Source organism: Oncorhynchus nerka, linkage group LG26, assembly GCF_034236695.1.
Source record: "Oncorhynchus nerka isolate Pitt River linkage group LG26, Oner_Uvic_2.0, whole genome shotgun sequence".
Lineage (NCBI taxonomy): Eukaryota > Metazoa > Chordata > Actinopteri > Salmoniformes > Salmonidae > Oncorhynchus > Oncorhynchus nerka.
In genome coordinates this window covers 5,587,766-5,602,918 of record NC_088421.1, presented here as the reverse complement: position 1 = coordinate 5,602,918, position 15,153 = coordinate 5,587,766, and the positions used below count along the sequence as shown (strand labels likewise).

Here is a 15,153-nt window from a genome sequence, read left to right as displayed (position 1 = left end):
TTCGGTGAGTTTGTAATGATGTAATGCTTAACTAGCAGGGTTACAACGTATACATACAGTTGAAGTCGGAAGTTTACACCTTAGCCAAATACATTCAACTCAGTTTTTCACAATTACTGACATTTAATCCTAGTAAAAATTCCCTGTCTTAGGTCAGTTAGGATCACCACTTTATTTTAAGAATGTGAAATGTCAGAATAACAGCAGAGAGAATGATTTATTTCAGCTTTTATTTCTTTCATCACATTCCCAGGAGCTCAGAAGTGTACATACACTCAATTTGTATTTGGTAGCATTGCCTTTAAATTGTTTAACTTGGGTAAAACGCTTCAGGTAGCCTTTCACAAGCTTCCCACAATAAATTGGGTGAATTGTGGCCCATTCCTCCTGACAGAGCTGGTGTAACTGAGTCAGGTTTGTAGGCCTCCTTGCTCGCACAAGCTTTTTCAGTTATGCCCACAAAATGTCCTTTGGATTGAGGTCGGGGCTTTGTGATGGCCACTCCAATACCTTGAATTTCTTGTCCTTTTGCCACAATTTTGGAAGTATGCTTTGGGTCATTGTCCATTTGTAAGACCATTTGCGACCAAGCTTTAATTTCCTGACTGATGTCTGGAGATGTTGCTCCAATATATCCACATTATTCTCCTCATGATGCCATCTATTTTGTGAAGTGCACAAGTCCCTCCTGCAGCAAAGTACCCCCACAACATGATGCTGCCACCCCCGTGCTTCACGGTTGGGATGGTGTTTTTTTTCCTCCAAACATAACGATGGATATTATGGCCAAACAGTTCTATTTTTATTTCATCAGACCAGAGGACAATTCTCCAGAAAGTACGATCTTTGTCCCCATGTGCAGTTGCAAACTGTAGTTAGGCTTTTTTATGGGGGTTTTGGAGCAGTGGCTTCTTTGCTGAGCGGCCTTTCAGGTTATGTCGATATAGGGCTCGTTTTACTGTGGAAATAGATACTTTTGTACCTGTTGTAACGGTTTTGACTTGAGGTTATTATTTATAGGGGTGCCAGGTAGGTTGTGCCTACCAGAGAAAACATTGGTTTCTCCTTTTAGTTTGGGTGGGAATGAGTCCCATCTGGTCCGTCAAGTCTACACCAATACAAAGGACTTATGTAAAAGTCAGGATGGAAATAAACTTTTCATAAACCCTTAAAACATTGGAAAGAACTTCAAAAACAACTATACTCTTTTGCGTGGGTTGTATTAACAACATCAATGATTACACACACATATAATAATATAACACAATGAGTTCTGGTTCCTCCAGAAATGTCCTGTACCTCGGGCCTAAAAAGAGTCCTGCTCGGTAGAGTTCAGGGAACTCAAGTGACTTCTGTCACGCAATGTTTGTCCGTTCATTCCGTGTAGCGTAAACCCAGTATTAATCATACCATCAATAGAACAATAAGTTTACCACAGAACTTTAAAGCGTATCAACTCTTAATAAGTCCTCAACTACAACTAACTACATAAATCACAGTATACATCACATCAAAACAAATGAAATACCTTATACAAAAAGGTGGTAGTCAGTCGGTCAGTCAGACAGTCCAATCCGCCAATAGATCTCCCTTGGAGAAATGCAACGAAGAACGGAGAGGTGTAGTCCAGGGACGCAAAGAGTGGATCCGATCCTGGGTAAATTCTATTAGGCAACAAAACACACGTTTAACGGCAACAAAACAACAGAATAGAGAAGCTTCGGGAACTGAGGGTTGAACACATCCTCAGTCACGTCTCTCTCACAAACCCACTTTTGCGCAGCTGATGCTGGCTATTTAATTGGGAATTAAAGGGAAAGCGCCCTATTGGAAGGAGCTGCACTGAGACGGTTCAGAAAAATTCAGGGCCGTCACACTGTTTCATCCAGCATCTTTGCAAGGTCCTTTGCTGCTGTTCTGGGATTACTTTCCACACCAAAGTACATTCATCTCTAGGAGACAGAACGTGTCTCCTTCCTGAGCGTATGACGGCTGCATGGTCCCATGGTGTTCATACTTGCGTACTATTGTTTGTACAGATGAATGTGGTACCTTCAGGCATTTGGAAATTGCTCCCAAGGATGAACCAGACTTGTGGAGGTCTACAATTGTTTTCTTGGCTGATTTATTTTGATTTTCCCATGATGTCAAGCAAAAAGGCACTGAGTTTGAAGGTAGGCCTTGAAATACATCCACAGGTACACCTCCAGTTGACACAAATGATGTCAATTAGCCTCTATTTCTGGAATTTTCCAAGCTGTTTAAAGGCACAGTCAACTTAGTATGTAAACCTCTGACCCACTGGAATTGTGATACAGTGAAATAATCTGTCTAACAATTGTTGGAAAAATGACTTGTGTCATGCACAAAGTAGATGTCCTAATGAGAAATGTGTGGAATGGTTGAAATACGAGTTCATGGCTCCAACCTAAGTGTATGTAAACTTCTGACTTCAACTGTGTGAAATCTGAAATTTCAGGGCCTGAATTCCATACTGTTCCAACACTACATTTTCCTAAATGAATGTATTATTCACCAAGTAAAACATCAACATGGTGTTTAATTAAATAGCGTGTTAGCTATTTGAGGCACCATAAACCTATTGAGACTAAAGGACCCAGCTTCCACTTCAAATGGATCGGGTCAAAGGTCCTTTGTCCCACCAATCTTTATTACCAAGAGCGTCATCATAGGAAGCTGATGATATTGGTGCAGTGGAACCATTATTACACATTTATTACTTTGTATTTAACTTATCTAATGCTCAACAGTAGATGCCCTGTTACAGCTTTCAGTCTAGAGAGAAAGAAGAGTATATCAAGTCTTTCTGATAGATTTTTGGTTTCACTATGTGGATGTACAATAATTTATGGTAATGTGGTTGTGTGTGTGTGTGAGAGAGAGCGAGGTGTGCAGAGGAAGCCCACAGCTTGTACAGTATGTTACTGGGAGGAGCTAGTGCAAATAGTTGTGAATCAGGACATTGTTGGTCAGACTGTTACCGTAATGTCTTGCAGAGCAAACCCCTTTCAAAAATGTACTTTCAAAAAATGCCAAAAAAGGCCTTTATGGTAGAGTGGCCAGATGGAAGCCACTCCTCAGTAAAAGGCACATGACAGCCCACTTGGAGTTTGCCAAAAGGCACCTAGACTTTCAGACTATGAGAAATAAGATTCTCTGGTCTGATGAAACCAAGATTGAACTCATTGGCCTGAATGACAAATGTCACTTCTGGAGGAAACCTGGCACCATCCCTACTGTAAAGCATGGTGGTGGCAGCATCATGCTGTTTGGATGTTTTTCAGCGGCAGGGACTGGGAGACTAGTCAGGATCGAGCGAAAGATGAACAGAGCAAAGTACAGAGAGATCCTTGATGAAAACCTGCTCCAGAGTGCTCAGGACCTCAGACTGGGGGCGAAGGTTCACCTTCCAACAGGACAACAACTCTAAGCACACAGCCAAGACAACACAGGAATGGCTTTGGGACAAGTCTGGGACAAGCTTGTAGTGTCATACCCAAGAAGACTTGAGGCTGTAATCGTTGCCAAAGGTGCTTCAAAAAAAGTACTGAGTAAAGGGTCTGAATACTTAAATGAATTTGTATTTTTTATTTTTGATAAATTAGCAAAAATATCTAAAATCCTAGTTTTGCTTTGTCATTCTGGGGTATTGTGTGTTGATTGATGATGGAAACAAACAATTTAATATATTTTAGAATAAGGCTGTAACTTAACAAAATGTGGAAAAAGTAAAAGGGTCTGAATACTTGTAGAAGGCACTGTATGTTGTAATGGGAGGTATTAAAATACTAAAATACTAATACTTGTTCTGGCCAGGTTTGGTATCGCTGTATCGAATGAGACTGTTATCATCACAGACAGATTCCCCTACATCAGGTAGGAGTCACACTGGTCTTGCAATCAAGTCAATGTCTCACAGTACTCTATAAATATTCTCAATGGCATGGATCAAAATGAAAAGTGAATCATTGAGGAATCAACACTATATCACTTTAATATTAAAGTTATAACATTATTCAAATTGTATTTGTCGCACGGTATACATCGTCCAATTAAAAACATGCTTGTAGGTTCCTTCTCGACAATGCAACAACAATAAGAAATAAGATATAAGAATACGAACATAACGCAAATGGCATAAAATAAAACAAACATTTTAGCATACACAGAACAGCCTCAATTCGTCAGGGCATGGACTTTACAATGTCAAGTTGGCTGGATGTGATTTGGGGGACCATTATTGATACACAGGAAACTGTTGAGCGTGAGAAACCCAGCAGCATTGTAGTTCTTTACACACTCAAATTGGTGAGCCTGGTAACTACTACCATACCCCGTTCAAAGGCACTTCAATTTTTTTGTCTTGCCCATTGGCACACATACACAATCCATGTCTCAAGGCTTACAAATCCATCTTTAACCTGTCTCCTCCCTTTCATCTACACTGATTGAAGGGGATTTAACAGGTGACATCAATAAGGGTTCATAGGTTTCACCTGGTCAGTTTATGTCGTGGAAAGAGCAGGTGTTCTTAAGGATTTGTACACTCAGTGTAAGTATAATACAGGAAAGCACAATTTATTGTCCAATATTTACACGTGTATTGGAGAGGGGTGCACGTGTATAAATTGAGCAGTATAATATGAGTCTGGTAGCAGCAGTTGTGATGTGTGTGTGTAATGAATTAATTTATGTGTGTGGGTGTGTGTGTGTGTGTATAATGAATGTATGAGTGGGTGTGTGCGTGAGTGCACGTGTGCTAAGGTGTGGAGAATCAGAGCAGGTGGTCAGTTCAAGTGTTCAGCAGTATGATGGCTTGTGGATAGAAACGGTCTCTGAGCCCGTTGGTATCAGAACGGAAGATGGTATCGGAGCATGAGACTGCTGAACACTTGAACTGGACTGACCCCCCTGCTCTGATTCTCCACACACTAGCACACATGCACTCACTCACAGACATACACAGTCCCAGGCCCAGATGCAACTGGTCAGGACGTGCAGCGGTACTATTTGGAGAGGACCCGGGGAGGCATGCCGATAGCTAGCATGGTGTATTAAAGTTCACCCAAATTACAAAATGACATTGGTTTCCTTACCCTGTAAGCAGTCTATGGACAAGGTATGACTCCAAAGTGGCGCAGCTCAGTGCAAGAGGCGTCACTGCAGTCCCTGGTTCGAATCCAGGCTGTATCACATCCGGCCGTGATTGGGAGTCCCATTGGGCGGCGCACAATTGGCCGAGCGTCGTCCGGGGTAATTAAGAATTTGTTCTTAACTGACTCGCCTAGTTAATAAAAAAGGTTACATTTAAAAAATGACAGAAATCCATGCTTTGGTTGTGTTTACCGGTCTGCAAGTCAATATTAGCTTCTTTGCGCTTCATGTCCAAATCACCTATAAGCAACTTCATTGAGTTACACACTCATTTTTCTTTTAGATACTTTAGGATAATTTGAAGCAAAAACTAAGATATATTTTTTACTTAAAGTATGAGAGGGAAACAATAAGGTGTGTGTTGTGAAATCAACGAATACACATTCTGAGGTTCCTACGTCTGATATTATTTGTTTATAATCGTAGAGAATTCAAATGTGAATATTTTTGTTTCGTAGTGAATGTGGCACCTATAATCCTCAGAGCTGCATCTTTGCTCAGATCTGCAATGTCTGTGCTGTCCTGGGTAAGTGAATATATATATATATATATATATATATATATATATATATATATATATATATATATATACACACACACAACACAACACAACACACAACAAAAATAACCCCTTCTCTCTCTGTGTGTCAGCCCTGTGGGTTGTGGTGATCCGGTTTCAGGGACTATGGTCAGAACAGCAAGGTGAACATTGCCAGTATCGTACTGGGCTTCATCTCCTGTGTGGGCATCTCCATCATCGGAAACATCCAGGTATCGTTTGGAATCTTGCTTCAGTGTAAACTATTGTGATAAAGGGCAGTTATCGCAATACTATTATAATATCTTTGTATTATTGTGATACAAGTCCTATTATAAACCGGGTGGTTCGAGCCCTGAATGCTAATTGGCTGACAGCCATGGTATATCAGACCGTGTACCACAGGTACGACAAAACATACATTTTTACTGCTCTAATTGCGTTGGTAACCCGTTTATAATAGCAATAAGGCACCTCGGTGGTTTGTGGTATATGGCCAATATACCATGGCTAAAGGCTATGTCGTGCTTAAGAACAGCCTTTAGCCGTGGTATATTGGCCATATACCACACCTCCTCGGGCCTTATTGCTTAAATACCCTCCGCCCCTCGCATGTACACATAGCAAGTTGACATATTGTTATACCATGACATTTGCTGGCTATATCTCCTTCGTTCCATCTTCTCTCCCTTCCCTCCCCCTCTTCATCCCTCTCCTTCAGCAATCTGTACTGATAGGGATCCACTTGTTGGGAGCGTTTTTGGCCTTCTTCGGGGGCCTGGCCTACTTCTGGCTGCAGGTGTGGCTCTGCTATAAAAGCCCACCCCTTTGAAGACCGCCACTGAGTTGGACCTCTTCGAGCTACCTTCTGCAGCGTCCTGGTCATCACCAGTATCCTTACAGACCATACCGCTGGGGGCGCTCGCCATTCTCAGAGAATGTCTCTTCATGTAGGAAGATAAAACACATCTATTACTCACTGTTGATGCATGCTTAACAGTGTTTATGCTAAAATATAGCAACTTGAATAGCAGTGAAAATATGACACATAAACAATGGACTGTAGTATATATTCCCTGACCAGACTGGCAGTACAGTGGTACACTATACTTAGCTGGGAATGAGACGGTATACAAACTGTATAGTTTCGACATTGACAGGTTATCTGCTTGTGTTGTTGCTCCTTGCCTGGCTTTTCCCTCCCCAGTGGCTATACTTCATAATACCAGCTACAAATCTGGAGCGGCCGTTTGTGAGTGGGCCTTGGTCATGTCCTTCTTTATCCTTTTTGGCCTCTTTGGGTCGGAGTTCCGTCACATCGACTTCCACCAGCTCACCGTGCAGAAACAAGGTCTGAAGACACAGAGCACCAACGGAGTGGTCAGAATGAATTATGTTTCATAGTAAAGCCAATGAGACCGTGACAATGACTATGCATTGATACACTGTTCATTGCTTAGCATCTAAAAACAAACACACACACATACACGCTGGGTTATTTTGACCCTGCTAGTTGGGTTATGTGAATACCCAAACATGGGTTAATTGAACCATCATTAGTTGTTTTTTTACCATCAGTTGGGTTGACCCAGCAGCTGTTATAAAAAAAATGTAATCCATAGGTTATTTTCATGAGGCATGGCCTATTGAGGGCGTGGCTTTCAAATAATGATTTTTGGCCACCTGTAAGAGTAAAGGTCATTCCTGTTAATCATGTTAATGTTGCGACGAGCAATCCCGTATGCGGGATCCTATTTATAGCCTCAAGCTCATTACCATAACGCAACGTTAACTATTCATGAAAATCGCAAATGAAATGAAATAAATATATTTGCTCTCAAGCTTAGCCTTTTGTTAACAACACTGTCATCTCAGATTTTCAAAATATGCTTTTGAACCAAAGCTAAACAAGCATTTGTGTAAGAGTATTGATAGCCTAGCATAGCATTAAGCCTAGCATTCAGCATGCAACATTTTCACAAAAACAAGAAAAGCATTCAAATAAAATCATTTACCTTTGAAGAACTTCAGATGTTTTCAATGAGGAGACTCTCAGTTAGATAGCAAATGTTCAGTTTTTCCAAAAATATTATTTGTGTAGGACAAATCGCTCTGTTTTGTTCATCACGTTTGGCTACGAAAAAAACCTGTATCCAGGAGTGTAATTATCGCCGCAAGCTCATTAGCATAACGCAACGTTAACTATTCATGAAAATCGCAAATGAAATTAAATAAATATATTAGCTCTCAAGCTTAGCCTTTTGTTAAACAACACTGTCATCTCATATTTTCAAAATATGCTTTTGAACCAAAGCTAAACAAGCATTTGTGTAAGAGTATTGATAGCCTAGCATAGCATTAAGCCTAGCTTTCAGCATGCAACATTTTCACAAAAACAAGAAAAGCATTCAAATAAAATCATTTACCTTTGAAGAACTTCAGATGTTTTCAATGAGGAGACTCTCAGTTAGATAGCAAATGTTCAGTTTTTCCAAAAATATTATTTGTGTAGGACAAATCGCTCCAGTTTTGTTCATCACGTTTGGGTAAGAAAAAAACAGAAAATTAAGTCATTACATCTTCCAATGATATGCCTACAAATACGTCACAATGCTGCAGACACCTTGGGGAAACGACAGAAAGTGCAGACTCATTCCTGGCGCATTCACAGCCATATAAGGAGACATTGGAACACAGGGTATTCAAAATCTGGACCATTTCCTGTATGAAATTTCATCTTGGTTTCGCCTGTAGCATTAGTTCTGGGGCACTCACAGATAATATCTTTGCAGTTTTGGAAACGTCAGAGTTTTTTCTTTCCAAAGCCGTCAATTACATGCATAGTCGAGCATCTTTTCGTGACAAAATATCTTGTTTAAAACGGGAACGTTTTTTATCCAGAAATTAAAAGAGCGCCCCCTACTGCTAATTTCAATTTCTTTGCACATTACATATTTGAATATAACATTTATAACATTATTATATACATATCCCAACATTGAGATATCCCATATTTTAGCATAAGCTCTTGCGGAACTCACATACTTGTGTAAGCATAATTAAAGCTACAAAAGTGTCTGTGTTTAACCTTAACATGTGATAACAATACAACAGAACACATGAACCAGAATTACATTTACTCTCACGGGTGGCCAAAAATAACTATCTGAAAGCCACGCCCCTACAAAGCCATGACTCCAGTCTTCTGAGCTGACCCTCTGGGTCATATCTCAATAACCCAGCATCAATAACCCAGCAGTTTTAAAAAAAGAAAACAACCCAACTAAGTGGCCCAATGGCTGCAACCCAGTAGTTGGGTCGAACAACCCAGCATTTTGTTGTACACGCACAAACAACTTTTATATTACTGTTATTTATTTACTTATTGAAAATTATGTTATGAAAGTATTGAAAAAATGCATAAAGTTATATAAAAAAAATGTTTCACAATTCTAATTGTCTTGTACTGTTATTCAGTCAAGCGGATCTAAGATTTTCTCCCCTTTGGTTTTATTTTTCTACCAACAGATATTATTTCAATGGCACATCAAGACATGGAAACATATCTAGAGTATTTATCTAGAGGAAGATGAATGAACTGATTATTGCCATGGAAATTGAAATCAACTTCAATATGATGTGATACAGGAACTGATGCTTTTTTTTTTAAGTCATGAGGGTTTACATAAGTGTCTGATGAGTGTTTACAGAACTGTAAGTGATTTTATTTGACTAATGTTTAATAAAATGTCACTTTAAACTTACTGTACAGAGAATATCGAGCATTCCATCAGTGTCTGTCATGTAAAAAAATAAAAAATAATATCATGACATTTGTTCTCCCAGTGCAAACACACGTCATTTAAAAAACGTTTTTTATTTTTATGTTGCAGTGTAAAACAGCAGATTAATTTCTTTACAAACATTTGAAACAATCAATATTTTTTTTGCATCAAAGGTCCATATTGTTGATAGATATTGTACCAAATCTGTTTTCAGTGGTATTAGTGTTTCTGATTAAATAGGCATATAGCACTGTGTGTCCAAGCCTTTAGGACACGCAGCCTTGGGTGTGAGTTTCCCAAAAACATAAAGAATACCTTTGGGAAACTCACCCGTTCCTGATTTGCTCTCGGTGAGTGCTGTGTGCAGGTGGTGGCTGTCATCAGCTGTGCTGCCCTTCATTTTCTTCAGAATTACCCTCTCACACAAACAACCAGAGGAGTATTCAGAGAGGTAAAAGCATTAAGAACGTTGCAGATAGAAATATAATTTATAGACGTGGCATGACACCTAATTCTATGTGACATATAAGGATAGCTGTTCTACGTAACGCATTTATAGCTGAATGTTTTTTAACGTTGCACCCTCCTGAACACACCCGGTCCTCCGCCGTTGCATCGGCACAGACAGATTGGCTGCCCGCCAAGGAGAATGCTGCAGTTTCTTCAGGCTCTTGTTTTGTCAGTCCGTTTAACCAGGCTATCGAGCTGAAGGTGAAGACTGACTGTTTCACATTGCATTAGAAAGACAGCATGCTACATGATGTCTCAGTCAACCCTGAGAGTTATTGCAGAAAATACAGGTCAAGATTTGCTTCTGGGTAAGTCGTCTACAGCATCTATTCACCTAGAGCCTATCTCTTTGTTTCTATGTCTATGTCCTCAATGTTTTGACAGCAGCAGTGGTGGATGCTATGTTTCGTTCCTCTGCTGGTTGTCACATGGTATTGGTTTCCCTGCTACAGGAATTTCTGTGTGAGGGGGATGCGGAAGTCAATTCTACCACATGGTGGCACCATCAAGCCTATGCTCACTTCAACATACAATAATTAACCTTAGTTTTGTTGGACTATTCTTGGGTGTCTCCGTTACCAGGTTATAGGTGCCTCTGACAGTTTCCCGTCGAAGGCTCCGAGGAAGGGGATCCTCAAAGATCATTGCAGAAATCTTTTTCTGGGATAGTCACCATGTGAAATGTCCTGGGGTAAGATATTTTTATGGATTCCTGAGTTCCTCAGTTGAGGGCCTTTGTCCCTTTTTTTTATTGAAATTAGGCTAAAGTGTATCTGGCTGTCTCAGTTGTCTCGTTTCATATTTCCCAGGGGAAGTAAGTAAACAATAATGTGGCTCTGGGCACTCCTTCCAATCTGCTTGGCGGTGTTTGGCACTGTGGGAATATGGGTGGTGTGAGTATCTAACAGACTGGTTTGCTCTCTCCAGCTACTTGTCTATACATAATAACAGTGTGGTCTTATGCTACGGTACAATGAGATTGTGTTGATGATAATAAACGTACTCTCAGTGCAAATAACAAACAGAAAACCACTGAAGTATTGATATGCTAACGACAGTTCTTGTTCTTCCCAGGTTCGGTATCGCTGTATCAAATGAGACTGTTAATATCACAGCGAGATTCCCCTACATCAGGTAAGAGTGACGCTGGTCTTTACAACACAGTAAAAGGTTTACCCTGAATTCCACTGTGTATCTAGACTATGTCAATAGAGGCTCCACCACAGACCAGTTAAACGGGTATAACCACTAACAAAACATGCTGGGAAATGTGACTGAGCCCACAATGCCACAATACCACTGACACACTGGTGGCTATTTGTTTAAAAGTCAATATTTCATTACCAAGTCATTTCCAAATGTGTAAATAATTCAAATGTGAATTTGTCTTCCAGTGAATGTGGCACCTATGATCCACAGAGCTGTATATTTTCCCAGGTCTGCAACATCTGTGCTGTCTTGAGTAAGTGCATTTATTCAGCACTTACACGTTGGTTCATACCACTTTATTATTCTGTCTTGTCTTTCGTATGTAACCTCAACCTTATTCTCCCTTCTATCCTCCCCACTCTACCCTCCTCTACACCCCCATCTCTCTCTTTTCTCTCTCTCTCTCTCTCTCTCTCTCTCTCTTCCTCTCCCTCTCCCTCTCTCTGTCAGTCCTGTGGGTTGTGGTGATCCGGTTTCAGCAGGTCAGGGACTATGGTCAGAACAGCAAGGTGAACATCGCCAGTATCGTACTGGGCTTCATCTCATCTCTGGGCATCTCCATCCTCGGCAGCTTTCGGGTATCGCCTTACGATTACAATAGGATACTATAACTACAGTATTATCGTCATACGAATCCCAATATCGTCCCAATCCTAGCATGTTCCCTTAAAAAGATGCCAAATTGATATACCCTGAAATATGGTTGACAATATCCTGCCTGGCTCTTTCCCTCTCACCACCATTCCTCTCTCCATCTGTCTCTTTCAGCAATCTGTGTTGTTTGGCATCCATGTGTTCGGGGCTTTTCTGGCCTTCTTTGTGGGCCTGGCCTACTTCTGGTTGCAGGTGTGGCTCACCTATAAAGTCCAGCCCTCTAAAGACCGTCGCTGGATGGGGCCTCTCAGAGCTGCCCTCTGTAGCATCTGCACCATCTTGGTCATCACCAGTATCCTTTAACATCAGATCTATCAGCTGAGATAAATCAGAGAGAGGGAGAGCACAAGGGGAGTGCTCGACGATCCAAGATCAACACAGCTGAATGGGGATCCAGGGTCAACACAGCTGAATGGGGATCCAGGGTCAACACAGCTGAATGGGGATCCAAGATCAACACAGCTGAATGGGGATCCAAGATCAACACAGCTGAATGGGGATCCAAGATCAACACAGCTGAATGGGGATCCAGGGTCAACACAGCTGAATGGGGATCCAGGGTCAACACAGCTGAATGGGGATCCAGGGTCAACACAGCTGAATGGGGATCCAGGGTCAACACAGCTGAATGGGGATCCAAGATCAACACAGCTGAATGGGGATCCAAGATCAACACAGCTGAATGGGGATCCAAGATCAACACAGCTGAATGGGGATCCAGGGTCAACACAGCTGAATGGGGATCCAGGGTCAACACAGCTGAATGGGGATCCAAGATCAACACAGCTGAATGGGGATCCAGGGTCAACACAGCTGAATGGGGATCCAAGATCAACACAGCTGAATGGGGATCCAAGATCAACACAGCTGAATGGGGATCCAGGGTCAACACAGCTTAATGGGGATCCAGGGTCAACACAGCTGAATGGGGATCCAGAGTCAACACAGCTGAATGGGGATCCAAGATCAACACAGCTGAATGGGGATCCAGGGTCAACACAGCTAATTGTAAATGATAAAAAAAGAATCCTAAATCATGCTTCTTTACCTGAATTTACAGTGAAAACATTGCGCTTAAAAATAATATCATAAAACTGTATGTCCTCCCTACAAACCGCTATATTTTAGACATTGTCACCTGTTTGGTTGTGCTCCTTGACTCCCCTTTCCTCCTCAGTGGCCATAGGTCTACTCTTTGATACTGGCTACCGCTCAATGGCGTCCATTTCTGAGTGGGCTCTGGTCATGTGCTTCTTTGTCCTATTTGGCCTCTTTGCATCCGAGTTCCGTCACATCGACCATCACCAGCTCACGGTGCTGAACCAAGGCCTCAGCAAGACCCAGAGCATCAACAGTGGTGGGATCGTAATGTACAATAGTACAGCCAACAGAACAGTAATGTAATAATTACATAACATTTGAACATTCAGCTCTGACTGATGAAGCTCCACTTAAGTGTACATATTTGAAACCTATTGTTGAATAAAATGCTACTCTTTTTCTTTAATAAAATACTACGGTCTTTGATGCGGCATCTCCTTAGCTAAACCTCTTTTTGTTTGGTTTCAGTTGAGTTTCTGGGAAATAGAGAGTGATTTTTTTGGATCTTTGTTCATCTTTTGACTACAGCAGTGGTGGCTGCTATGTTTTCTCTCTCGGTAGGTTGTCTCATTGTATTGCTTTCACTGTTACAGGAATCTGTAGGGTGAGGGTGAGAGAGGCACTACACTGTAGTTAGTCCATTCTACCACATGGTAGCACCATCAGGCCATGTAAGTCAGCCTGGCCTCAGAGCCATATGAAACATACTTGTTTTTCTTAGCACCTCCAAGACATATGATACCTACTAAGACAGAAACAAAAGGAGGGAGTTTGGTTAGTTGGTCAGTCGGGTGGGGTGTGTAAGCCATGACCATCTAGCAATCCAAAAGTTGCATGTTTGAGTTGAGTAGGGGACAACTGATGCATTTTAGTTAACCCGTCCCCTAACCCTTGTTCAAAACTTTAAGGAAAACTCCACCCAAAAACGAAGTTACATTTTGGTTGGACGTTGTGGACAATTGGTGAATTAAGTTATCTTATTCAATCAGCATCTTGGATCGGCACCACCACAGACCAGTTAAACTGGTGCAATATTTTCCCTAACAGATGCAACTTCTATTTCCTCAGTTTTCCCACTGCAGTGTAATGTACAGTGTGCTCCTAATGCTTTCTCAGTATCTGTAGAGAAGTGCATTTTGAATTTGTCTTCCAGTTAATGTGGCACCTATGATCCACAGAGCTGTATCTTTTCCCAGGTCTGCAACATCTCTGCTGTCTTGGCTGAGTGGATTTATTCAGCACTTTCAAGGTTAGTTCAAACCACTGTACTCAGCATTATTTTCTGTCTTTGGCATGCGACAGCCTTCTCTCTTCTATCCTCCTTCTCTCTGTCTCTCTCTGTCTCTGTCTGTCTGTCTGTCTGTCTGTCTGTCTGTCTGTCTGTCTGTCTGTCTGTCTGTCTGTCTGTCTGTCTGTCTGTCTGTCTGTCTGTCTGTCTGTCTGTCTGTCTGTCTGTCTGTCTGTCTGTCTGTCTGTCTGTCTGTCTGTCTGTCTGTCTGTCTGTCCGTCCGTCCGTCCGTCCGTCCGTCCGTCCGTCCGTCCGTCCGTCCCGTCCGTCCGTCCGTCCGTCCGTCCGTCCGTCCGTCGTCCGTCCGTCCGTCCGTCCGTCCGTCCGTCCGTCCGTCCGTCCGTCCGTCCGTCCGTCCGTCCGTCCGTCCGTCCGTCCGTCCGTCCGTCCGTCCGTCCGTCCGTCCGTCCGTCCGTCCGTCCGTCTTTGGCCTTTTCTTTGGCCTGTTTGACCTGTTTTGGTCTGAGTTCCGTCACATCGACTGTCACCAGCTCACTGTGCAGAAGCAAGGTCTCAGTGAGACCCAGAGCACCAACGGTCTCATCGGAATCGCAGGCGGCCGGTGGCACCTTAATTGGGGAGGACGGGCCCATAGTAATGGCTGGAATGGAATAAATGGAATGTTATCAAACACACGGTTTCACAACGTCCTCTCACTGTGTTTATTTTCAGAAAACTTAACATGTGTAAATATTTGTATAACAAGACTCAACAATTGAGACATAAACTGAACAAGTTCCACAGATGTGTGACTAACATAAATGGAATAATGTGTCCATTGTGTGGAATAATAGGGGGACAAAATCAAAAGTAACAGTCAGTTTCTGGTGTGGCCACCAGCTGCACTAAACTGCAGTGCATCTCCTCCTCATGGTCTGCACCAGATTTGCCCG

General features: G+C 42.0%; 1 protein-coding gene and 1 pseudogene across 1 annotated transcript; both read left to right on the top strand.

Moving 5' to 3' along the window:
* Nucleotides 1-3,112: 3,112 nt before the first annotated feature.
* LOC115110857 (modulator of macroautophagy TMEM150B-like) lies at nt 3,113-7,117 on the top strand (annotated as a pseudogene).
* A 3,428-nt stretch (nt 7,118-10,545) lies between these two features.
* LOC115109844 (modulator of macroautophagy TMEM150B-like) lies at nt 10,546-13,405 on the top strand. Its single transcript, XM_029635088.2, has 7 exons — nt 10,546-10,699; nt 10,818-10,901; nt 11,083-11,142; nt 11,403-11,470; nt 11,668-11,795; nt 11,986-12,163; nt 13,049-13,405. Exons 2-7 carry the CDS (start codon nt 10,837-10,839, stop codon nt 13,273-13,275), a joined length of 726 nt encoding a protein of 241 aa, XP_029490948.1. The 5' UTR covers nt 10,546-10,699; nt 10,818-10,836; the 3' UTR covers nt 13,276-13,405.
* The last annotated feature ends 1,748 nt before the right edge of the window (nt 13,406-15,153 follow it).

Excerpts from the sequence above, each read along its gene's own strand:
- LOC115109844 (XM_029635088.2), top strand. The coding sequence starts at position 10,837 with ATGTGGCTCTGGGCACTCCTTCCAATCTGCTTGGCGGTGTTTGGCACT. Across the intron at positions 11,796-11,985 it reads CCATCCTCGGCAGCTTTCGG|CAATCTGTGTTGTTTGGCAT; the intron begins GTATCGCCTTAC and ends TGTCTCTTTCAG. Across the intron at positions 12,164-13,048 it reads CACCATCTTGGTCATCACCA|TGGCCATAGGTCTACTCTTT; the intron begins GTATCCTTTAAC and ends TTTCCTCCTCAG.